Source organism: Diabrotica virgifera, chromosome 9 (genome assembly GCF_917563875.1).
Source record: "Diabrotica virgifera virgifera chromosome 9, PGI_DIABVI_V3a".
Lineage (NCBI taxonomy): Eukaryota > Metazoa > Arthropoda > Insecta > Coleoptera > Chrysomelidae > Diabrotica > Diabrotica virgifera.
In genome coordinates this window covers 157,099,294-157,127,158 of record NC_065451.1, presented here as the reverse complement: position 1 = coordinate 157,127,158, position 27,865 = coordinate 157,099,294, and the positions used below count along the sequence as shown (strand labels likewise).

Sequence of the window (27,865 nt, the reverse complement as noted above, 5' to 3'; positions counted from 1 at the left end):
TGGGATAAGGGATTAATACCAAAAAGACCAAATCCATGATTATCTCCAGAAACTTAGATGCACTTGGAAACTCCACCATAACACTGAATACCATTGAAAGAATAAGCAAATCTAAATACCTGGGAATGTGGCCTTTTGAAGACTGGGCATCGGATAGGGAAGTAAAATGGCGCATTGAGTAAGCTCGACAAGCTTTCGTAAAACTCAGGAAGGTACTGACCTGTTCAGAATTCGATCTTCAACTGAGACTAATTTACTAAGTGCTACATATGATCGGTGCTGCTATATGGCGTAGAGATCTGGGCACTCAAAACGAGGGATATAAACAGCTTAGAAGGCTTCGAGATGTATCTTTATCGCCATATCCTAAAGATACCATGAAATTAAAAAAATAATTGAAAAAAACAGAATACCAAAAGAATGGAGAAAAGCATCCTAATACCTCTCTTCAAATAGGGTGACAAATCGGACTCGGAGAATTGCAGAGGAATTACATTAATTAAACACATCAAAATTAAAAACCAAAGTGATAACATACAAATTGAATGAAATTATAATATTAGCATAACAACGAGGTTTTAGATCGGGCAGATCATGCAGAGACGCTATATTTATAATGAGACAAGTTTAAGAGAAATCATTAGAATACAGCAAACTGGAATATTAATGTTTCGTATACCTTAAGAAGGTTCAAATGAATCCATTTATTGTACGAAAAATAAGTACCTCTAGGAATAACTAAAACGATCGAAGAAAATATCTACCAGAACAACACATTTAAAGTAAAAGTAGTAAAAGAAGAACTTACTGACCCAATTGAAGCTGACAATGGAATAAGATAGGCGATTCCCTGAGTTCTTTATTGTTCAATCTGATCATAGATGAAATAATAAAAAAGTCAGAACCAAAAAAGGATATCAAATGGGAGAAAAACAACTTAAATAATCTGTTATGTAGACGATGGAATACTAATCTCTCAAAGTGGAGACTATTTAAATATTATGCTGCACCAGAAATGAAGATTATGCTGTACCAATTTAATACAGGGTGTCCCGGAAAATAGTGCGTTCCTTAAAGGTATAGGTAGAAGGCACCATGTAGAATAAAAAACTCTTATAACATTTTTTTCTAAATGCAAACGTTTGACCAAAAAATTAAAATACATTTTGGTATGCCAATTTAAATCTGACAACTATGTGAAGTACGCAAATTTAAGCATAGACAGTTACATGTAAATAGATAGAAGACAGATAGTATACCCTATTCCACGAACATACGCCTGTTTTGGATTACTTCGACAACGAATATTTTACTGTGCAAAATAAGAAGAACGAAAGTAAATTGCAAATTACATTGTTGTTTATTGGAATAATTATTAGCGCCATTTACTTTCGTACTCGTTGTCGAAGTAATCCAAAACAGGCGTATGTTCGTGGAATGGCCCATAAACAGATAGTTTTAAAGAATCCTGTTTAGTGTCAATTCCGAAAATGTTTTCGAATCGTGAGTGTATTACCTATTATGTTATTATGTTGATTATTTATGGCAGATCACTGAATGGAGAGGCATACTATAATTATTTCTTTAAAAATGTTTTGCCGGTATTTCTCGTCGTATGAATGGTGTTTGTGAAAGTGGGATACTTTGAACATCTATTCGGTATAATAATTATTTTCAAGTAAGTACAACTTAATTATTTAAGTTCCACTGTAAACTATGTCATTCAGTTAAAGCCCCCAGCATTCAACACTTTTAAAGCTTACTAAATACATAATCCTTGTTCAGTTAAAAGATTTGTTTTTATGTTAAAAGATGTGTAATTCGTTTAAAATTTTGCAATAAGTATTTCAATACATTTCAAAAAATAATTTTAATAAACAAATAGTAAATACATAAATACTATTAGGTTGGATTATTTTAAATACTGTAAATCACAATCACAAACGAGTTCTTATTATCTGTTATTATTCCGTAGTGCGTACGATGTTGCCGGTTTATTAAAATTTCTAAACATTAAAATACAGGTATATGGAAAACAATGTTATCTTTTTTTTGGAAACGGTTAACTTTAGAAAAAAATGGTATAGGACATTTTTTTTCTAAATTGTGTATTCTCTCCATACCTTAAAGGAACGCACTATTTTCCGGGACACTCTGTATAACCGCCAAAAAATTTAACTTGTTAATTTTTTCAAAAAAGACTAAATGTTTGGTTATAACATCAAATCTACAATATGCAAATTAGAGCGGGAGGATCAGATAATAGAACAAATGTTGGAGTTTCAATATCTAGGTATCACACTATCTAACTACGGAAAGCTCGAAACAGAAGTGAAAGATCAAGTGAATAGAGCAAACAAAGCCTCAAATGACCTGAATGAAACAATGTAGTGAAATAAAAATACCGGAAAAGAAATGAAAGGTAGAATTTACAAAACAGTCATCAGACCAATAATGACAAACTTGACACAAACACAACCTGACACAGAGAGGACAAAATAATGCTAGAAACAGCAGATATGAAAACCCTTCGAAAATCGATGGTAAGCTGATATGAGATAATAGAGAGCGGAATATATGCAACACAACATTACCAAAATATGCGCATATATGCATTACTTTTACTAGAAATATGCAGGTATTTTTTCTAAATTTGTCTAAATATGCAAATGCATATTAAAAATACTCAAAAATAAAACAATATATTAAATATAAACATTTATGTTTAAAAAACTCAACCTACATTTATGTTTAATACATATTTATTTTTCACATAAATACAAATGAAATGACACACAAAAACTGATATTATAATTAAATTAAGAATCTAAATTATAGTATGAATTTATAATCAAATATTTTTCAAAATTTTCAACTAGCAACTCTTGCCTTCGATCACTAAAAACGTGTTTGGACACAGAAAAAGTTCGTTCTACATCTACTGATGTTATAGGACAATATTTTAATTTATAGGTCTGGATCCCGCGTATGAAAAAAAAGTTGATTAATAGCAAGCTGAAAATTTGTTAATAGCTTAAGGGTGTCTAGTCGGTTAAACTTTGATATATGGGAACTTAGGAACAGGGGCAGTTTCAATTGTGGAACAGGTTAAAAATTTGGAACGGTCAGACCACGAAAACGGCACATTTATTTTGTCCGACAGAATAGACTTAAACTCTCCGAACAGAGATTAAACTCTCATGCAAATATCAGACTGCTATTTATCACCAAATGGGCGTTTTAATGAGTGGAACATGTAGAATATTTCAAATGACAGGAATTATGACAGGTGATAAATAGCAGTCTGATTTTTGCATGAGAGTTTAATCTCTGTTCGGAGAGTTTATGTCTATTCTGTTGGACAGAATAAATGTGCCGTTTTCGTGGACTGACCGTTTCAATGTTCCCATATATCAAAGTTTATCCGACTAGACACCCTTAACCTATTAACAAATTTTCAGCTTGCTATTAATCAACTTTTGTTTCATACGCGGGATCTAATACGCAGTAAACTAATTTGCCAAGTCGTAAGATTTTCAGAAAAGTTGCCTTCAAAAATACGTACAACTTTCCTCAAACAATCGAAGCCCTCATTTTTTTCTAAAACATTTTTTAATTTATTTCTAATTGTAATCCCTGTATTTCTGGGAATTTTTTGACAATGAGCAGAAAAAGTGTTAACAAGATTAACCGAATCACTTAATTGCAAATTCCTTTGTTCTAATGACTTTATTATATCTGGTAAAAAACTAAAATGAACTTTTATGAACATAAGTTCTTTAGTAATTTGTACGTTACTTAAAAGTTCTTGACTTAAAACTAAAAAGAAATCAATTTTCATACGAGAAGCTGAAGAACAAAAGCGGAATTGTCTACAATTTGATGGATTTTTGTATTTTGATGCTTCTCTCTATGTCCGTCTTTAGAGAAGTAAAAGCGAATTTGTCGAATAAAAACACTCTTTCCAGAAAAATTTCTTTTGTGGGACATGATGCTTTTGTTTGTCAGTTCCTCATCTAAAAAATGAAATGTGAAAATGAATGTAACTTACGATTTTGGAACAGGCCTTGCAAAATACTTTGTCTCCACTTAGCTTTAACTCGGGAAAACACTTTATCCAAGCACTTTTTTGAATGGTAGACATATTTAAATTTAATATATACCAATCACTTCAAAAACACTAAATACGATACAAAGTTTACTTTAAACAAATGTTGGCCGGAAACTGACAAAATAAATATTAGACCCTTAAAAGCAGGTAGGTACCTACGACTTGCTACGCTAATAAAATAATATTTTTCTGGGAACACCCATAATTGTTAAATTCAGGTACATAGTAATGGGAAAGTCCAGATAGATAATAATAATGGGCGATTATAGCTCGTTCATATCGAAGTTATAAAATTCCAACTAAGAGAGGAAAATTTTAAACTTTTATATAATTTATTTTTAAAATATGCAAAATAAATCGTGTTTAGCTTAAATATGCAATGTTGTGTTTGTTGTCTGAAAATATGCAATATATGCATCTATATGCACTTTGCATATATTCCGCTCTCTAGAGATAAAGATAGCAATATAGATATACGACGGAGATGCAAGGTGGAGCATATTAAGGAATGGGTAAGAAACAGAATAGTAGAATGAAACGACCACATAAGCGGAATGACAAATAGGTTGTTCAATAAGTTTTACGGTTCGATAAGAAAAACACAATTTTATGATTTGAATTATACTTTATTATTCAGTATAGTCTCCCTGAACATCAATACACTTGTTCCAACGAGATTTCTATTTATAAATTCCATCCCTGAAGGGAGAATCAGGAAGGGCTGCAAAATACGCTTCTACAGCTGTTCTCTTCTTCTTCTACGGCTTCTTCTTCTTCAAGTGCCGTCTCCTAATCGGAGGTTGGATATCATTATCACTATCTTTACTCTATCCACCGCTGCTCTAAAGAGTTCTATAGAACTGCATCTAAACCAGTCCCTTAAATTCTTTAACCATGACACTATCCTTCTTCCTATACTCCTTCCGCCTCTTATCTTTCCCTGTATTATCAGTCTTAGCATTTCATATCGCGGTCCCCTCATTACGTGTCCCAGATATTGTAACTTTCTTATTTTTATTGTGTTTATTATTTCGCATTCTTTACCCATTTCTCGCAGTACTTCCGTGTTCGTTTTCCTCTGTGTCCATGCTATTCTAAGCATTCTTCTGTAACACCACATTTCAAATGACTGTAGCTTATTTATGTGTTCTTGCTTTAATGTCCAGCTTTCAAGTCCATATTGTAGTATCGAGAACACGTAGCATCTCAAAGCTCTTGCTCTCAGTTCTAAGCTAAGGTCTTTGTTGCAGAGAACTGTTTTCATTTTTACAAACGCATTTCTTGCTATTTCTATCCTGGTCCTTATTTCTGTTGTTTGATCATTTTTCTCTGAAATCCAGGTACCTAGGTATTTGTATTTATCAACCCTTTCTATCGGTACATTTCCCAAATGTATGCTTGTTTGTATGTTTGTTTTCTTAGTTATTATCATGTATTTGGTCTTTTTTATATTCATTTTTAGTCCATATTCTTTACAGAAATTGTTTGTTTTGTTCAGTAGTAGTTGGAGTTGTTCAGCAGAGCTTGCTATAATCACGGTGTCATCTGCATATCTTATGTTGTTAATATATCTTCCGTTAATTATTATTCCTTCACTTTGAGATAGCAATGCTTCTTCAAAAATGGCTTCACTATATGCATTAAAGAGTCTCTATCTATCTAATTAGCCTTCTTCGGTCCATCTTTGGACATAGGCCTCCCCAATCCTTTTCCATTCTTCTCTGTCTGTCGCTACAGTTATCCACCTAGAGCCCACGTGCTTCTTGACATCATCTGCCCATCTCATTTGTGGTCTTCCTCTGCTTCGTTTATATTGCCACGGTCTCCAATTTATGAGAATTTTGTTCCATCGGTCTTCCTTTTGTCTTATAGTGTGTCCGGCAAATCTCCATTTCAACTTTGCAACTTCTTGTCTAACATCCCTAACTTTGGTTTTCTCTCTTATCCACTCGTTTCTCTTTTTATCCAATAGTTTTATGTGCAACATTTGCCTTTCCATTGCTCTTTGCGTCTTTATGATCTTGTCCATGTTTGCTTTTGTAAACGTCCAAGTTTGGGAACCGTAAGTGAGAACAGGGAGTACGCATTGATTGTATACCTTGGTCTTAAGATGTTGTGGATATCTTTTGTTTTTAAGGATGTAGCTTAGTTTTCCAAATGCCGCCCATGCCAGTCTAACTCGTCTTTTGATCTCTGCTGTTTGGTTTTCCTTGTTAAGTTTTATAATTTGACCCAGATATATATAATCGTGAACTTGTTCTATTTCATCTTGTCCGATCCTCATTGTGATGTCCTCATCTGTATTTGTTATGATTTTGGTCTTGCTGTAATTCATATTAAGGCCTATCTTTCCGGCTTCTATGTCCAGTTCTTTCATCATTTCAAACAATTCTTCTTTTTTATCGGTTATCAATACGATGTCATCGGCGTACCTTAGATGGTTGAAGCGTTGTCCACAATTAAAGAGTAATGGAGACATAATACATCCCTACCGAACTCCTCTCCTGATTTCAATTTCTGGACTGGGTTCGTTATCTATTACAATTTGTGCTCTTTGATTCCAGTAAAGGTTTGTTATTATTCGTAAGTCCCTTTTGTCTATGTTTTTTGTCTTTAGAATTTGGACTAATTTTTCATGTCTTACTTTGTCAAAAGCCTTCTCAAAATCAACGTAACAAACATGCACATCCACATTCATGTCCATGCATCTTTGAGCTAACACATTAAAAGCAAATAACGCCTCTCTGGTTCCTAGTCCGTTTCTGAACCCAAACTGACTATCATCTATTGCTTCTTCTAGTTTTTTGTTTATACGACCATGTATTATTTTCAAGAATAATTTGAGAATGTGACTTATTAATGATATTGTTCTGTATTCACTGCAATCTTTAGCGTTTGTATTTTTAGGGATAGCACAAAAGGTTGAGAGTAACCATTGTTTTGGTATGTTTCCTGTTTTGTACACTGTGTTAAACAAGTCTACGATAATGTCTAAGGTTTCATCATTTATACATTTTAAGCTTTCTACTGGGATTTGGTCTGGACCTACTGCTTTACCATTTGTGCTGTTTTTTAATGCCGATTTAATTTCTTCTTTTAATATCTTCAAAACCGTATCATCTTCTACTTCGACTTCCATCTGCTCTGTTCTATTGTCTTTGAACAATTCATTTATGTATTCTGTCCATCTCTTTAATTTTTCGTTAGTACTCAACACAAGTTTCCCATCTGTATCTTTTAGTATTCCCGGTTTTCTTTTTTTGTTGATCTGCGTTAATTCCTTAATTTTTTTATGTGTGTTAAAATTATCATGTCTTTTCTGGTGTTCTTCTATTTCTGCGCATTGTTCTTTTAACCACTGTTCTTTAGCCTGTTTAATTTTGGATTTTATTTGTTTATCTACATTTTTGTACATCTGATTATCTTTGTTTGTATGCTGACGTCTTTCTTCCATTAAATCTAAGATTTCCTCCGTCATCCATTGTTTCTTTTTGTATCTGGTTGGTGTAAGAATTTCTTTTTGACATTTATCTATTTCTGTCTTTATTAATAACCATTTTGTCTCTGTTTCAGTATTTTGCTGGATTTGTTCTTTAACATTCATTAAACGGTTATTAATTTCATCTGTCAGGCGTTGTTTTATGAGTGGGTTTCTTAGTTTACTTGTATCGATTTTTACATCTGTTGTTCTGCATTTTATTATTTTCATTTTGAGCCTAATTTTGGTCACTACTGGGTTGTGATCTGATCCTATGTCGGCACCTGGATAGGTTTTTGAAGATATAATTGCGTTCTTGTATCTTTGTCGAATCAATACATAATCTATTTGGTTTCTTACAATTCTCCCTTCTTGATCTGCTGGTGACTTCCAGGTATGTAGTCTTCTCTTTGGCATTTTAAACTTCAAAGTCTTCTACGGCACTGCAGTCCAAATTAAGCTTTGGCCTCCTTTATTTTTTGCCTCCACCCTTGCTTGTCTGTGGCTGCACTTCGCCATACAAGGACTCCTAAAAGGGCTTGTGCGTCGCTGTTTACTTTGTCTTCCCAGCGCTTTCTTGGCTTTCCAACCGGTCTCTTTCCCTGCATTCTAGCATTCAGTGCTCTTTTTGGTAGCCTATCCTCTCCCATTTTTATCACATGTCCGGCCCATTGTAATCTTTGTATTCTAATGAAGTCTGACAGGGGTGTTTCCTTATAGAGTTAATAAAGCTCGTTGTTGTATCGACTTCTGAAGATTCCGTTTTCCCTCACAGGTCCTAGTATTCTCCTCAGTACTTTCCTTTCGAATGTGTCGAGTTTGTTTTTGGATGTTTCTTTCAGGACCCAGGCTTCACTGCCATAGCATGCTAAATCCATGCTTCCACAGCTGTTATATACTCATAATTTGATGAAAAACGCTTTCCACGCATAAATTTTTTTAGGTATTGAAACAAATAGTAGTTGCTAGGAACAAAATCTGATTAACACTAGAAAGCCGGAGGGGCCAATTTGGCCCCTGTTGCGATTTAAAGTTATTGTAGTTTTTTTATTTGAGGCAATAATATTTTCATATTTTATGACTTTTAATATTTTGATACAAAGCCTTATTTAAAACAAAAAAATATTGCTTACTAAATTTATTTAATGTTTTTTTAACAAATCTACCATAGAAGTCTAAAGGGGCCAAATCGGCCCCGTGTAAGTTATTATCGTTTTATGGTAAATTCGACGATCCTTTCTTTCAAATTCCTGTCGAATGGGTAAAATTATATTTACGTATGTTTATTGTAAATGGTTACCCTTATACTGGTACTGATCATCTACGTAATAAAGATACAATTGTTGGCGAACACAAGTGAACACAAAGATGCAATCATTGGTGTAGAGGACCAAATGACGCGTCTTTATACTACAAAACCAACTTCAAGACAATGGCTTATGTACCTACGTGCTTTATCATACTCTTGGCTTGGAAGCAATAAATGCATGGATTATTTATAAAGAAATAACTGGAAGTAGACTCAGTTTCCGTAAGTTTATTCTTCGGCTGTGTGAAGAATTATGGGCCCCATACCTTGTCTCCCGAAATCTGGAACTACGTCTAGCAACACCAGGTCTACCAACAACTATCACTGTGACTATCCAAAAACGAAAAAAATATCAGTTGGAAATATTTTGTAAAGGAAATCATACTTCAAATTATTGAAACGGTTGTAACAAGGCAATGTGTGGCAAATATCAAAAACTGCAAATTGTATGGTGTTCCGAATGTTTTTGATAGGCAGCGAATGTGTTAAATAATAAAAGTAAAAAATAAAATTAGATTCTACCGTCTAGAGTTGATTTAATTTCTTTAAACTGAGTTTTAATTGATTAAAGAACGTGGGGCCAAAATGATCCCTTCCGGCTTTCTAGGTAGGTATGCTAAGCCAGACATTCTAGTGTTAATACTGGGGTTGCTCCAACAATTCGAACTTTAATTCATGGATTTTAGCCATTGGTAAAATGCTTATATGACACGGTGCATTGTCCTGATGAAAAAGGATTTTTTTCTTTTGCAAACCGGTATTTCTTTCACAATTTTTTTCCTTCAGCAGGTCCAGAAGGTTACAATAATATTTATTTTACAATTAAAACAATACAATATAATATAGTTTATTTTTTTATCACTTTGCAAGTAATCCACAAAAAAATTCCTCTTGCATCCCAAAAGCTGATGCTAAAATTTTCTTGGCCGATTTCTCGACAAAAACTCGTTTTGGAGCCGAAAAACAGATTCTACCACTCTTTTACCTCTTGTTTTGATTTAAGTTCATTGTGATAGACCAAGTCTTATCCTTTGTGATGAATCGACGCATAAAATCTACTTTATATTTTCGAAAACGCCCTAAATATTGCTGAGAAAGTCGCATTCGAATATGTTTGTGTTCCGTTGTCAGCAAATGAGGCACCCATTCTGACCACAAATTTTGAAACCCAATACTTCGGCCAAAATATTGTTTGCGCTACCCAATGAGATGCCTAGGGATTCTACTAAATCACTTTCAGTTACGAGACGAGTTTCCATTACCATATCCTGTGTTTTTTCTACGATTTTTGCTGTTGTTGCTGTTTTTGGGCGACCTTGACGTGGATCGTCTTCAAGGCCTTAACAACCACGTTTAAATTGAGCAACTCATCTTTCTACTATAATAATTGAAGGCAAAGAGTCCTTATACACTTTCAACATTCGTTTATAAATTGTCTTTGCTTTTAAACCTTCCAAAAAAATTTTCTTTTCTTTTAAACCTTCCAAAAATAAAAATTCATTCACTGCAGGATACTTGATTATTTCCATTCTAAAAAATACTGTGACATATCGATACTAAATGGCTTCTAAAAAAATAATGAAATGACAGATTGAAATGAAACTTCACATACTTTCATATGAAGAATGTACCAACATAACACAAACAAATTAGGCTAGTAGCAACGCTCAATCTTATCGAACCTCAAAACTTATTGAACAACCGTAGCGAAGACGGCGAGAGAGGGTTCTCCAACAGAAAGACCACAAAACGATGGAGCGAAAACTTACTAGGGTTTCATTGAATAAACAGACAAAATCATGTCTACCCAAAAAGAAAAAGAAAAAAGAAGAAGGAGAATTTAACTTTTTAATAGGTTTCCAAAAAATATAACATTCATGTAAAGCAATTATCTTTATTCAGCTGCTCACTGTGTTACTGATACTTATGGTAATGCTCTGGACCAAAACAAATTTCAAGTTGCTGCTGGAAAAGTTTACAATGCCTTCGGAGATAAACGAGATGTACATGCACAGTATAGAAAGGTAAGTTCTAAAATAGATAAACTAGCTCTTGTGTAGTTGGCTCATTGAACGCTTGAATGTGCTTTTCTATTCTTTCAAATTTTTTTCATATTTTTTTCTATGTAATTTTAAGTTCTCCAATATTTTTCCTCATCCTTTTTCTATCTAATCAACAGACTTTATGACTGTTTTACTACTTCTGTTTCCATTCCTTTTGAAAGCGTCTCCAAGATTTTTTCTCAAGATCCTTTTTTCTATTATCTTTATGTTGCACAGCTTTGTCCTTAATTTTCTTCTGACAGTTATTTTTTCTTTTGTCATGTGATCATGCATATAGATCCCTTGTTTTTTACTATTATTTTTAATTAGCTAGATAAAACTTTTCTTCATAAAACTCTTCATCCCGCGTCATCCCGAATACAATGCAAAAAGTTGAAAGTCGATAGATGATGTATCTAAAAAATCGATTTATTTTTGTCTAAATACTTTGGTCGACCAATATACTGGAAAACTGATTTGAGTTTTAATTCTTCTTCTTCTTTAGGTGGCGTGTCTGTATTCAGACGTTGGCCATCATCATGTTTACAATTTCCTGAAACCTTTCTATATTAGCTGCTGCGCGAAATAATTTTTCTACTGTGGAGCCACATCATTCTAATATTACGCAGCCATGAAAGTTTTTTCGACCAACCCATCTCTTTCCCTTCAGTTTTCCTTGTATTATAAGGAGAAGCAGATGATATTTAGGTCCTAGAATTATATGGCCGAAGTATTATGTTTTTTTCCTCTTTATGACGCTTATGAGCAGAAGTTCTGAATTTATCATTTGAAGAACATCTTCATTGGAAATGTGCGAATCCCACGATATATTTAGGAAACGTCGACAGCACCACAACTCGAATGTTTCTAATTTGTTTAGCATTGTTGTTTTTAACGTCCATGTCTCACAACCATACAATAGGACCATACATAACATTTCAGGACCTTCTTGCAAATATTCATCGACAGGTTTCTGTTATATAAAACTGGTTTTCAGGTCATAAAAGCCTTATGTGATATTTCTTCTTCTTCTTCTTCTTCTTTTTATATAGACATTACTCTGTCTGTTTTTAAATGTGCCTCCAGTAAGTTGTCATTCCATCTTTTTCGTGGTCTTCCCACTGATCGTCTTCCTATTGGGGAACCGTCTTTCGCCGTCCTTACTACTCTATTTGTTGTCATACGGCTTATGTGGTCATTTCATTCTACTCTTCTGCTTTTCACCCACTTATTAATGTTGTCCACCTTGCATTTCCTTCGTATATCTGCACATCTAGCTCTATCCCACAGCGTCTTACCATCGATTTTTCGCAATGTTTTCATATCTGCTGTTTCTAGCATTCTTTTTGTCCTTTCTGTATCAGGTCGTGTTTTTGCCGCGTATGTCATTATTGGTCTGATGACTGTTTTGTAAATTCTGCCTTTCACTTCTTTTCCGATGTTTTTATTTCTCCATATTGTTTCATTCAGGCAACCTGCGGCTCTGTTTGCTTTATTCACCTGATCTTCCACTTTTGTTTCGAGCTTTCCGTAGCTGCATAGTGTGATGCCTAGATATTTAAACTCCATGACTTGTTCTATTATTTGACCCTCCAGCTCTAATTTACACCTTATTGGATCTGCTGTTATAACCATGAATTTAGTCCTTTTGGGGAAATTAACATGTTAAATTTTCTAGCGGTTATATTAAATTCGTGCAGCATACGTTGTAAATCATCTTCACTTTGAGAGATTAGTATTGAGCATAGCAGATTATTTTAAGTTGTTTTTCTCCCATTTGGTATCCTTTTTTTGTTCTTACTTTTTTTATTATTTTGGGCATGATCAGGTTGAACAACAGAGGACTCAGGGAATCTCCCTGTCTTATCCCATTGCCAGCTCCAATTGGGTCCGTTAGTTCTTCATCTACTTTTACTTTTATTGTGTTGTTCTGGTAGATATTTTCGATCTTTTTAATTATTCCTAGAGGTACCTCTCTTGCGTATAATAAATGGATAACGTCCTTTAATTTGACCCTATCAAATGCCTTTTTAAGCTCCACGAAACATAAGTATGCCGGTTTGTTGTATTCTAACGATTATTTCGTCCATGATCAGGTTGAACAACAGGGAATCTCCCTGTCTTATCCCATTGCCAGCTTCAATTGCGTCAGTTAGTTCTTCATCTACTTTTACTTTTATTGTGTTGTTCTGGTAGATATTTTCGATCGTTTTAATTATAACTAGAGGTACCTCTCTTGCGTACAATAAATGAATAACGTCCTTTAATTTGATCCTGTCAAATGCCTTCTTAAGGTCCACGAAACATAAGTATGCCGGTTTGTTGTATTCTAACGATTTTTCTTGAATCTGCCTCATTATAAATATAGCGTCGGTGCATGATCTTCCCGACCTAAAACCTTGTTGTTCGTCTGCTAATGTTATAATTTTATTCAGTTTGTTTGTTATCACTTTGGTCGTTAATTTTAGTGTTGTGTTTAATAAATTAATTCCTCTGTAATTCTCCGGGTCCGATTTTTCTTCCTTTTTGAAGAGAGGTATTAGGATGCTTGATCTCCATTCTGTTTTATTCTATTATTTTTGGATTGGTTTTAATAATTGTTTGGTCAGGTCCTCCATACTTTAGGAGTTCATTCGATATTCTGTCCTCTCCTGGTGATTTTCTATTTTTTAATTTTCTTAATGCTTCGGTTACCTCTGCTTCTTCAATATTTATTTCTTCGTTTGTTATCACTTCAGGTGTTGGTGGTTCGTTATCGTTATCTTTAGCAAACGGAGATCGAAAATAGTCTGCCCAAGTTTCCTTCTGAATGTGTTTCGTTTTTATTAGTTCGTTCATCTCTTTTCTTTGTCCTCTGATCATTCTCCATATTTCCTTTTGTGTTCCGTAGAAGTCGTGTTCCAAAAAAAAAAAAAAAAATGTCAAAAATGATTTATTTGAAACGTCACTTTTAAGTGTTCAAATCGTAAAATTTATTGTAAAAATGGATAAAACAAAATCAAAAGTAATGGTAATTCTCATAGAAAACGAAGTCCCGCCAGAGGAGTCCCACAACAAATTATTCGCAATCCTTTTTTAAAATTCTATGAGATTTTCGTATGTCCGATAAGCAAAATTTAACAGTAACTGAATCAGTTAGAAGAGGAGCCCAAATTTGAAGACAGATGAGCAAAAAGACTATTTCTGATTCCTTTTTGTAAATTTTAAAATTATTTAGTGTTGTTTTATAATCAAAATTTAACCCTCACGCACAAGTTGTACATACAACTTCAGTGAGGAACTGAGTTTATTTTATATGTACAATTTATTTGCTACAAATAAACTCCATTATTATTATTATATTATTATTATTATCTGTTTTGAGAAACTCCCAGTGTTCTCTTTTTATTTGTCTGACTAAAGTGTTTGTTTCGTTTCTAATTCTTTTATAGTGGTTGTATGTTTGTTGTGTTTGTTGTGTTCTGTATTGTAAAAAGGCTTTCTACTTTTCTTCACATTTTATCTTCACTTCCTCTCGAAACCATGGGGTTTTCTTTTTGATATATTGGTATTCGTTACTTTCCTCTCTCCAAGTCATTCTGTTGCTGCGTTAATTATTTTACTTTTGTGTTATGTGATATTACGAACCTGGTTTTTATCTCTTCATTAGAGTCACAATTTACATTTAACAAGTTGCCAAGGTATTTGAAATGATTTATTCGTTCTATCTTCTCTCCATTGAGATAAATCAGACCTTGATCTATATTAATCTTTCCAACTGCCATCCACTTTGTCGTTGAAATGTTGATTTTATTGCCTCTCCGGTAATTTGCTTAATAGCCCGATCAAAGAACAATCTGACCCCCAAAAAAAATAAAGGAAGGATGAAAATTTGGGGATAGGTAGTTAAAATTGTCTATTATTATATAAGAAAAAGTTTACAATTCTACATCCCCTCCATTTTATTTATCCTCTCTAAGATAAAAAATATATATTCAAAATAAGTCCGGAATTGGATAAAATAACTAATTCTAAGCAACTTTTGTTCTATAGCGTTTTTTCCTTAAGTCAATACTTTTCGAGTTATTTGCAAGTGAATATCTTCATTTTAACAGAAAAAAACATGTTTTTGGACAGTTTTTCGGAGATAACTCAAAAAGTAAGTATTTCAGCGAAAAAAATATTCTTAGCAAAACATAAATATAGCTTATAAAAAACTGAAAAAAAAAACGATGTATGCTTGAGGTAAAACCCAGTAGAAGCAGAGAAGTAGCTAATGAAATGTAGGTTTTTCTTCATCAAATTCCAAATCGAATATTTCACTGTGAAATAACCCCAAAACGAAGTACTTTTCGGGAAAAATTCATTTCAATTTTTTTAAAGTGTTTAAAAAAGATTTATTTTTGTTTTTTAAAAAAACTTGTAACATTAAAAGTAAGTGAGTTGCGCTCAAAATATTGTTGGTCACTTTTATTTTTTGGTAAAAAAATCGCGAAAATCACTTTCTAATTAGCATCACAAATAAATTTTATCATTACCACTTCCCAAGTTACTTTACTTATGTATTATTTATATGATCTGTAAGTTTCATCGGTTCAAAGTGCTTATTTTTGAAAAAGCTGTAGTTAAAATGGCTTGAACGAGTAACTAATCACGAGTTTAGGCAAATTTTGAACAGCCATAGCATAACCAATTCTTGTCTAACAAGAAAACAAAACAGCAAAAATATTCAGAAAAGAAAAACGTACATTTTCTTACTCCTTAAGATTTTTGGTATTACTAATAATTTTTAAGTTAATTCCATGAACAATTCCATTTTTTTTTTCAAATTTAAAAAAAGTGTTTTATTTTAAACCCAATTTTTTTTAAAGTGAGCACTTTGAAACAATGAAACTTATAGATAATATAAACAATAGATAAGTAAAGTAAACTGTGAAGCGGTAACGATTAATTTTATTTGGGAAGCTGGTTAGGGGGTGATTTTCGCGATTTTTGTATCAAAAAATAATAGAGACCGACAATATTTTGAGCGTAACTCACTTATTTTTATTGTTAGAAGTTTAAAAAAACAAAAATAAACCTTTTTTTAAACACCTTAAAAAAGTTGTAATGAATTTTCCCCGAAAATTCTGTTTTTTGATTATTTCACATTGAAATATTTGATTTGGAATTTGATGAAGAAGAACCTACTTTTCATTAGCTACAACTCTGCTTCTACTGGGTCTGCAGACCTCATGCGTACACCATTTTTTTCAATGTTTTAAAAGCTATATTTTTATTAAGAATATTTTTTCGCTAGAATACTTACGTTTTGAGTTATCTGCCAAAAACCGTTCAAAAACATGTTTTTTTTTTTGTTAAAAATGAACATGTTCACTCGCAAATAACTCTAAAAGTATTGACTTGGTGAAAAAACTCTATAGAAAAAAAGTTGCTTGTAATTAGTCATATTATCCAATTCGGGGCCTATTTTGAACGTATATTTTTTCACTCCTAAGAAAATATTTTCACCCCGTATTTCCCAATTTTTGTAAAATGGAGGGGATGTAGAATTGTAAACTTTTTCTTATATAATAATAGACAATTTCAACTACCTATTCCGAAATTTTCATCCTTCTTTTATTTTTTTGAAGGTTTTCGTAAAATTTTGTGTTCCCTGATTGGGCTATAATGAGTTTTAATTACAGCAGATATAAAATAATATTCATATACATTTTAGATATCAAAAGTAATTGTTAATGATGGATATAGGGGGGAAACTCAAAAATACATTGCTGATGTGGCTTTACTCATTACCCAAGAGCTTTTTAAACTTGACCCAATCGTTCAGCCAATATGTATGGATAATATGAATAGCGTACATTTAACTAATTATCAAATAGGAGAGGTAAGTGAAAAGATAATATAAAAAACTTTCAAGCAAGTGTTAAGCTGTTTGTGTAATTGGTATATGAAATTAAAAAAAATATCCTAAGCGATTAAAACAATTTTCAAATCGGTTTTGGTCTTATCAGACCATCATCAGTTATTGTTATTGCTGAACGTTTTTAATTAACCAATTACAATACGATGATATTTAAACTTAGCAAAATCGTTGGCTAAAATAATTGGCAAAGTAAATGTGAATATAAAAGGAAATATATTTATAACATGATGAAGGGTCATCATTCTATACATTTCTGGGAAACTATATACCTACACGTGTTTCAGACTTCTTGGTCCTCATCAGTATACAGAGTGAGTTTTATGTATGGAAACACTCAATTATCTCGAAAAAGGCTTGGACGATTTCTATATATTTTGGTAGGCAGGGGTTTTCTAATGCGGCGGATATTATAGTGCTAATTACATTGTTGTCATATTTTCCGTTTTTCTGGAAATCTAATGAACTTTCTTATTTCAAATGGAACATCCTGTAAATTTTTTGCGTTTTGAAGTCCTTAAGAAATACTGATTATTTGTTATGTTATATTCCCTATACCTAAATGCCATAATTTCGGAGTTATTGTTCCATTTATTTAAAAAAAAATTTAACAAATTATAAAAATCAATTTTTTTGGCCCGGGTAAACACTATATTAGGTTGTTTGGATCATTGGGAACAAAAAAGATCTTTTGTAATTTTTCTCTGAAATTAATCGTTTCCGAGTTATAAACAATTTTAAACTGAAAAAAATCGAATTATTGACGATTTTCAAGGTTCAAGAACACAAGTAGAAAATATAATTTTTAAAATTTTAAAGTACCTAAATTCAAGCCCAACTCTTCTTCTAATAGCTTGCCATAAGATTTTTTGCCTCCTTTTATTGTATAACATTGCTTTTTAATTTTTAATAAAGTGCATATGAGAGGACGGGCGATCGGGCTGCATTAACAACTAAAAAACAATGGTTTAAAATGAAACAACCTCAAATTACTTATCAGTAACTGATAAAATAAGCCTTGAGCTTGAATTTGGGATCTTCGCAGTTTCAAAAATAACGTTGTTAATTTGTGTTCTTGAACCTTGAAAACCGTCATTATTCATTTTTTTTTTCAGTTTTAAATTGTTTATAACTCGGAAACGATTAATTTTAGAGAAAAATTACAAAAGATCTTTTTTGTTTCCAATGATCCAAACAACCCAAAATAGTGTTTATCCGGGCCAAAAAATTTATTTATATAATTTGTGTAATTTTTTTTTGTTAAATAAATTTAGCAATAACTTCGAATTTATGGCATTTAGGTATAAGAAATATAACATAAAAAGTAATCGGTATTGCTTAAGGACTTCAAAACGCAAAAAATATACAGGGTGTTCCTTTTGAAATAAGAAAGTTCATTAGATTTCCAGAAAAACGGAAAATATGACAACAATGTAATTAGCAATATCGTATCGGCCGAAAACCCCTACCTACCAAAATCTATAAAAATCGTGGAAGCCGTTTTTGAGATAATTGAGTGTTTCCATACATAAAACTCACTCTGGATTGTAGCCAAGTTAAAAAAGTTGTATGTTAACTTAGGACAGGATCACTACAGGAGCAATGTTACTATGTTTGGTCATATTGTTAGAAGACCCTGTCATCGCAGGGCTACTTACTACTAAAACCGATAAGGAGGTAAGGCTACCTGAGAAAATGAAAAGCCATAACGTTGTTAAATAAAATGATGTTGAATATTTATATATACAGTATGTCCCCGTAAGTTGGGACCATATGGAAAACATTTTTATTGTTAATTTTACGAAAAAAAGTTATTCTTCATAAAAAGTTCTGCATGATCTAAAACCTAAAATTTAACCATCAGATATAAAATTTTATGAATATTATACGACAGTGGCGTAACAAACTCCGTCGGGGCCCCTCCGCAGAATTTGAAATGGGGCCCCTTTTAATCCGGGAGCAGTCGCGCCGTCAGAAAATATGCAACTTTTTATCATTTTCCGTGATAACTTTATTATTATTATTATTATTAAAGAAGAAAAAGGAGCCGAGATCTAGGACCTATATAGCTCCATTTGACTAAAAAGAACTATGCAAAAAGAAACCTAAACTTAAGACTACATACGACTTATAAATTAATTTAATTTAAGAAACGAAAAATTATTGTTCCCGTGATACAGAACTAAAAGAGTCATATTTATTTTTGAAGCAGTTTACAGATACAGCCCCGACGACGTCGTGTGGAAGTGAGTTCCAGGTATAAAATATTCTATTGGATATATAGTTCTCACGACATTTACTGTGAAACTGTTGTCTGGCTAATTTGTATGGATGACCCCGCAATCTAAGGTCGTTACTCAAAGGGAAAAGATGTGATAGATCTATCCCAAACTTTCCCTGTAATGCTCTATAAGCAATTATTAAATCCCCACGAAGTCGTCGGTCCATAAATGTAGGATAATTTAAGTAGGTTAACCGTTCTTCGTAGGAAGGACGACGACGGCCATAAGGAATTCTTGTTGCCCATCTTTGCACAGATTCAAGTCGATCAGAATCCCTTTGCCAGTCGACATTCCACACGGGTCCGGCAAACTCTAAAATGGGTCTTACATATACACTAAAGAGAGCAACAAAATTTTTTGGCGATATCTTAGAGAAAGTCTTAGATAATAAGTAAACTGATGTTCTAGCTTTATTGCATACCGACTGGATATGTTCAGACCAAGATAATGTTTCCGTCACAAGTACACCCAAGTCTTTTTGCTGCGAAACAGTTTTTAGAGAAACATTTGAAAGTACATACCGATTCCTTGGATTGTTTTTACCTAAATGTAGAACTGCACACTTGGATGTGTTTAATTGCAAGCACCAATCGTCTACCCACTTAGCAACCTCTTGAAGGTCGGTCTGTAATTGATTGTAACCAGAAAAGGGATTTGCATATAACTTTGTGTCATCAGCGAAAAGCGACATGTTACTTTTAAGGTGAATTGGCAGATCAGCAACGTACACTAGGAACAAAATCGGCCCCAACACTGAACCCTGCGGAACGCCACTGTGTACACTAAACATTGAGGAATAACAGTCACCAACGCGTACGCAAAATTTACGGTTTATTAAAAATCCTTTAATCCACTCAAGTAAGTTTCCTCTAATACCGTTATGTTCAAGCTTAAATAGTAGTCTCTTGTGAGGAACTCGATCAAAAGCCTTAGCAAAGTCTAAATATATAATATCAACAGGTTGATTACTGTCCAAACAAAGAGACCAGTCATTAACACATGTTAACATATTAGTAACTACCGATCTTCCAGGTACAAAACCGTGCTGGGAAATAGGAATTCTATTATTGTTTAAGAGAAAGTTCATAACCGATTCGCGAATAACTGATTCCATCAATTTAGCCGCAATGGATGTTAGACTAATTGGTCTATAATTGTCAGGATCTAACTTGTCACCTTTTTTATAAATTGGAGTAACACTAGAGATTTTCCAGCCATCAGGTAAAGTGTGTGACAAAAATGAGGTTTTCATTATAAAACTTAACGGATGGATAATCGAGTTTGCACACTTCTTAAATAAAATTGCGGCGAAACCGTCTAATCCGGGAGCGGAAAAGGATTTTAAACACAAAATTTTTTGTTTAAGAATCTCTGGATCAAAGTCTATGTCACTAATATCGTAGTTACTTCTTGTAGAAACAACACGTAAAGTATTCGGAAGAGCCTCCTCGATTGTAAACACTTCTTGAAATTTTTTGGCAAAAATAGTAGCAACTTCCATTTTCACTGAGGTTGGTTCGCCTGTTTCGGTTTTTAAAATAGGTAACGAAACTTTAGATAAAATAGAATTTCTGACATATTTATAAAGAGGTTTTTTGTTCTTATTTGAGGACAGTTGGTTTTCAAAATTTTGTTTAGATTTAAAAATAGTTGATGTTAAGTTATTAGAAAAAGTTCGATGATTGAGGTAGTCAGCATTCGTTTTACTTCGTAAATACTTTTTCCATAATGACTTTTTAAATTTTATCATTTCAAATATTTCTGCACTTATCCATGGCTTATTAGGATTACATCTACGTTGCACATAATGAGAGTTCGTGCGCATGGATTCATTCAGAAAATTTTCAAAAATTTCCCACTGTTTGTTAACATCCTTACCATTCAACATATCTGCCCAATCTGCAGTAGATACATCTAAGTTTACACGATGATAGTTTATTCTTTTATATGTCATTAGCATATTATTTTGTAATATTTCCGACTTGAGGATCTGTATGGAAGTTGAAATAACTGCGTGGTCCGACTTTCCAATTGGAGATGTAACCGAAATATTAGTTAAAAGATTAACATCAGAGGTTAAAGTAAGATCTGGCTGAGAAGGTTGTTGATTCAGACGAAAACGAGTCGGTTCATTGATTATTTGTTCTAATCCAGAATTTTCTAAGAAATTAATAAAAAGCTGAGATTGAGTATCATGAGGGTGATTGATCAGCGGCCAAGAAATGTTGCTTAGATTGAAATCACCAAAAACAATTAAGGTTTTATGTTTGGCTATGAGCGTTTCCAATTGACTGTATAATTCTTGATCACTTTGAACGGAACTGTAACCAGGTCTATATATACAAGCTATAGCAAAATTTATTTTTAACTTTTTAGAAGAAAAATTAAGCGTCAACCCTTCATAATGGTGATCAGAGAAGTTTTCACAAACATTGTTAAATTGGCAGAAGTCAGATTCCTTTGCATATATGCAACATCCGCCTCCTATTCTCCCTATGCGGTCTGCTCTAAAAATTTTATACCCAGGTATATTTACCATAGAGTCCAAAATATTTTTGTGCAACCAAGATTCGGATACTAAGAACAGTGAAGGTTTTTCGCATTGCATAAAAGTAATGGTATCTAAAAATTTCGCTTGCAGAGAACAAAGATTAGTATACATAATACGCCATTGATGAAAGCTCGAACTCAGTTTTTTGGAGAAAGATCAATTATACAGGGAATACCTTTCTGATACTTGATTGTGACGTTTTTTTCTCCATTCTCGATGCGTTGATTTAATTTAAGACGCAGGTCTTTTAAGTATTGTTCTTGCATTGGAGTTTTATCGTCATCAATCTTTATGTTTTTGTATTGCGTGTTCAGTAGTTTCCTTTTGTTTTTTAAAATAATTTTAGCGACGTGTGCATTCGGAAAAATAACTTTTAATGGACGTGGAAATTTACGATTACTGTCTGGTTTACCTAATCTAAAGACAGATGTTGGTGCATTTGCGGAAAGATCTGTATTAATAGAATTCAAAATAACGTTAACGGCATTAATATCGTTGTCAGTTAACTGCCTCTGTATTTACCGACTCTGTCTCAAGAATATGTTGACCAGAGAGTTTTGATTCAAGCATGTCGATTTTATTTTGCAGAGACTGAATAACATCTCTCAAAGAACTAAGGTCGGCAAGGCGATCAACGCATGTATTGCAAAATATTTTAATATTCCTAGTTCGGCTACGCGTGATTTTGTCGTCGGATTTCAAACCGGCACACTTAAAGTGTATTCGGCCCTGGCAATGATCACACTGAACGGTTTCTGATAGTACCTTTAACAATTTCAGTACTACAATTTAGACATGCGCTCATGTTTACAATTAGAATGGGACAGTTCACTGATAAATATAATTAGTATAAAAACCTGATTTTTAACCACAAAAGTTGCAACAGCGTATTGTAGAAAAACTGCCACAAATTTCACTTTGCTTCTTTAGCACTGAGAAAGTCACACCACTAACTATCACCCAGTAACTTTTTTTCTAAATTTCGATCACTACTAACTACAAAATTCCGTATATAATGTAGACACGACGTACAAACGATGTTGACATAGCGGTTTCATTAATGAACTCCAACTTAATGAACAATTTTGCAACATAACTTTCCACTTGTAAGTGCCTCGAAGAAGATTGTAGTACCTAATGCTTAGAATTTTTTTAAATTTTTTTTTAATTTCATTTTTATTTTTTTTTTTGGTGGAATTTATGGCTTTGGTGGAAACCAATTAGTTTTAAAATTGTTAGAAATAGATATTTTTAACATAACAAGCAAACAAGAATATTATAAAATTGAAACTTGTTTTAAATTTGTATTGTTAGATTTTGTTCTACGCGCGACTGCTTACGTGGCAGAAGTGAGCGCGACTGCTCCGCCGTTAAACAATTGCTAAATACGACTTATTTAACAAAAACTTTTTTGTGTTAGCGTTATCATTCACTGTTCAAAACAACTTACATTTCTCATCTTTATCGGTATACAGACCCATTCCAAAAAAGTGTGTTTGCTTAGCTTGCAACCTATGGGAAACTTTTTTATTACATATCTATATTACGAAAAAAAGTTATTCTTCATAAAATGCTCTGCATGGTATAAAACCTAAGTTGCAATAATCAGATATTAAATTTTATTGATTTTATACGAGGTATATAAAAAAATATTAATTTCGCTCAATAATAGAATCTTCCCGACCTAAAACCTTGTTGTTCGTCTGCTAATGTTATAATTTTATTCAGTTTGTTTGCTATCACTTTGGTCGTTAATTTTAGTGTTGTGTTTAATAAATTAATTCCTCTGTAATTCTCCGGGTCCGATTTTTCTCCCTTTTTGAAGTTAGGATGCTTGATCTCCATTCTTGTGGTATTCTGTTTTGTTCTATTATTTTTTGGATTAGTGTTAATAATTGTTTCGTCAAGTCTTGTCCTCCATACTTTAGGAGTTCATTCGATATTCTGTCATCTCCTGGTGATTTTCTATTTTTTAATTTTCTTAATGCTTCCGTTACCTCTGCTTCTTCAGAAAGTTATTCTTCATAAAATGCTCTGCATGGTATAAAACCTAAGTTGCAATAATCAGATATTAAATTTTATTGATTTTATACGAGGTATATAAAAAAATATTAATTTCGCTCAATAGTACCTAGACCACCTTTATATTTTACAATATTGAAACATTTTATTATAAAAAGTTGTTAGCAATTAAAAACTATGTTTAGATATGCAACTATATCATTCCAGTTGAAATATTGTGAACTATAAAGGTATCTACTTAGCTCTTAGAGAGAAATTCATATTTTTCGACATACCTCGTATAAAGTTGGTAAAATGTGATATATTACGATTGAATCTTCGTTTTGAGATAATGCAGAGCTTTTTATAAAGAATCTGATAAGAATTTTTTCGTAAAATTAAAGAATTAATAATAAAATAGTTATTATAATTATTTTAATAAAATGATGTTGGTTATCGGTAATTTGAGAAATATTTGGAAAAATTAATTTTTTATTTACAAGGATGTAATTACATTTTAAAATTAAAATCGTATATTGTTAGATATAAAAGTACTTTATCCTTGAATTAAATTCCTATTTTTAGACTTACCTCGTATACAATTGATAAGCTTTGATATCTGATGGTTTATCTGGCTTATTTTGTATCTCAGATTTAAGATCATTCAGACCATTTCATGAAGAATAACTTTTTTCGTAAAATTGATAATAAAAATGTTTCCCATATGGTTCGAAGCCACGCAGACATACTGTATAAGTGCTCAAAAAAAATTATTTTGAATTTTCAAATTGTAATGTCTGACAGGGCCGTAACTACCATTGGGGCAACCGGGGCAGTGCCTCGAGTACCCCGGCGAAGGGGGCCCCGCGATTGTAATCGCGTTATACTGCCTATGCCTATAGGCATAGGCAATATAACGTGATTAAAAACCTACATTATAGCCGAAGAATGTAAGTAACATTATATGTAGTATATTTTTTATGAAAACGGAAAAGATGTCATATTGATGGTAAATATTTTGCTTAAAATAATGTGATTTCAAATTTTTTTTGTGTTGGTCAACTAAAATAGCAATATGTAGGTAGGTACAGGAAACTTCAGTCATGGAGTACATTAAAATGCGTTTTCAAGTGGTTAAATATCAATTTTCCCGGATTCGTTCTGCTGGGTGATTAACCCCAGAATTATAAGTGTTATAATTTCCTTATCTTACCGTTTATCTGTTGAGAGATTGTCTAATGATTACCTACACAAGAAAAGTCGTCAATAATTGTTAAATAAATGCGTACCAAACTGATGCAACTGTAACCGTAAAACAACACAAACATAAATAATATTCAATGCAAACAACCAATATGAAATTACTGGCGATAATATTGTATCGAAATACTAAAAGTAGTTAAAGAACAGAGAGAAAGAAAACCCATTTTTAGATTTAAAAATATTGTTCTTAAATTCGTCAAATTGCAATTCTAATATCTTTCAATAGTCACGTACAAAGCATTATATAATAGGTAGTTTTTTGTCGCTGCCATAAAATTTCGGTAGGCCGGAAGGGATTAAATTTCATGAGATGATTCACTTGGCAAATACGTCTAGTTAGAAATTTTTACGTTTTTAAATTTAAACAGACAACGTAAAAATAATTTAACAATAACAGATTTTTACATAATATCAGATGACAAGATGGGACCCTTAAGCGATTGGGGCCCCCCGCAAGCTTTACGCTGCGGGGCCCTCTGTTACGCCCCTGTTATACGAGGTACCTATGTCAAAAAGTATGAATTTCGCTCAAGAGTAAAGTAGGAGCTTTCTTTTTTTAAATATTTAAAACTGTTATTGTGAAAATTTGTTTGGAATTAAGAACTATATTCTAATATGCAATTACATCCTTTTAATTGAAAAAACATGTTTTGAGAATTTCTTTTTAAATAGGGATCTTGCACATTTTTTTATTACATAATAGGTAATGTTCAGTTTTGTTTAAAAATGAGATTTCAAAAATTTCACGCTTCAAAAACTCATAATAACTTAGAAGTACAAATTGAAAATCTTTTGTGATTTAAAATAGTTCAAACGATCCGTGAAGTCATATAGTTGAACTTTATGGTTATATTTATGATTGTGTTTAGGCATATGCTTCTTCTTATTCTTTAGTTTATTGGCCTCCACCTACTTGGATATTTGGCCAGGGCATCGTCGCGGAATAGGGGAAAATTGTTTATATTTTAATGACATTTAGCCTATGTCATTGTAATAATATATACCAGTTTGTTGAGATTGGAGTTTGATACAGTTTTTGAAGGAAGGGATAGAAGGTTTACTATGGGAAATAAAAGAAAACACTATAAGTGTTGTTTAGTGCCATTTTGTAAAAGTACATTTTTTTTATGTAATTAAAATAGTTCAAACGATCAAACTTATTTTATACTGACGTTTATAATGTCTAATTTAAAATTTCATACAATTTTGTTTACTTTGTTGCTGAAAAATGGAAACACACAACCATATGAAGTCACGACGCGTTTTGGGCTAGCTGCAATAATTTGAATTTATAATCGTCTTAAGGGGCCAAACGGAACAAAAAAACAACTTTTTTATCTTCGATACATGTTTTAAATTATGTTCTGTTGTGATTTATAACATTTTTTTTCGAATTTAAAATTTTATGCAAGTTTCCTATTATGAATAACCAACTTTATTTTCATTTATTTCAATTGTGATAACTCTTTTATTATTAATTTTACGGAAAAATGTTATTCATCATAAAAAGTTCTGCATGGTCTAAAACCTAAAATACAACCATCTAATATCGAATTTTATCAATTTTATACGAGGTATGTAAAAAAAGATGAATTTCGATTAAGAGTAAATATGTAGTTCAGAAAAAAATTTTAATTAGAAGGATGTTATTACTTATTGGAACACAGTTTTTAATTCTAAACAACATTTCATATTCACTAATGAATGTTCGATATTGTGAAAAATAAAGGTATTTTATTTACCTACTCTTGAGCGAAATTCATATGTTTTGACATACCTCTGGTATGTATGGCAAAGACAGAGTATTTGCAATGTACATTTAAAGATGGAGTTACTACAAATAACATGGTATCTTTGGATGATGAACTGATTGTAAAAAGCAATAGTTTTAAGTACCTGGGATCGGTATTACAGAGTAATGGAGAAATAGATGGAGATGCATGCAGCAGAATTAGGGCTGGATGGATGAAGTGGAAGGAAGCGAGTGGTGTGCTGTGTGACAGGAAGATTCCAATGAAGTTGAAGGGAAAATTCTATATAACAGTCATAAGACCGGCTATGATGTACGGAACTGAATGTTGCGCAGTGAAAAAGAAAGAGGAACAACGAATGCATGTGGCGGAAATGAGAATGCTTAGATGGATGAGTGGAGTGACAAAAAAGGATAAAATTAAAAATGAGTATATAAGGGGAAGTCTAGGTGTGGCACCAATTGATGCCAAAATGAGAGAGCATAGGTTGAGATGGTTTGGTCATGTTCAACGTCGAGACGCTAATCACCCAATACGAAGAATTGCTGAAATGCAGATTCCTGGAAGGAGTAGGAGAGGAAAACCAAAGAAGACGTGGGGGAAGACGATTAGGCAGGACATGTTGGTAAAGAGGATTAATATTGATATGACTCAAGATAGAATTGTATGGAGAATTCCAATTAGGGAAGCCGACCCCGCACAGGGATAAGGCAAAGAGAATAATGATGATGATGATGATGATGACATACCTCTGGTATATGATAAGATTTGATATAAGATGGTGGTATATTAAGTTTTAGACCATGCAGAATATTTTATAAAGAAATATTTCGTAAATGCAGAATATTTCGTAAAATTAATAATAAAAGACTTATCATAATCTAAATAACTGAAAATAATGTTGATTATCCATAATTAAAAAAAAATCAATTAGAAGGATGTAATTGCCCATTAGAATATAGTTCTTAATTCCAAATAGTTTTTCATAATAACAATTTTCAGTATTGTGAAAAATAAAGCTATTTTATTCTTGAGCGAAATTCGTATCTTTTGACAGACCTCGTATAATATTCATAAAATTTGATATCTGATGGTTACGTTTTAGACCATGCAGAACTTTTATGAAGAATAACTGTTTTTCGTAAAATTAATAATAAAAAAGTTTTCCATATTAT

At 32.5% G+C, this 27,865-nt stretch overlaps 1 protein-coding gene across 10 annotated transcripts in view; it reads left to right on the top strand.

Moving 5' to 3' along the window:
- Window positions 1-27,865, top strand: part of LOC126891728 (uncharacterized) — an 827,477-nt gene that overhangs the window by 76,986 nt on the left and 722,626 nt on the right. For 7 of the 10 annotated variants that reach the window (XM_050661003.1, XM_050660995.1, XM_050660996.1 and 4 more), the window contains exons 6-7: window positions 10,801-10,922; window positions 16,639-16,806. The exons of 2 other annotated variants lie outside the window; for them this stretch is intronic. In XM_050661003.1, the coding sequence (XP_050516960.1) occupies window positions 10,801-10,922; window positions 16,639-16,806 (290 nt within the window). The remainder of the gene's footprint in view (window positions 1-10,800; window positions 10,923-16,638; window positions 16,807-27,865) is intronic. One more of the 10 variants, XM_050660997.1, reaches the window with a different exon arrangement.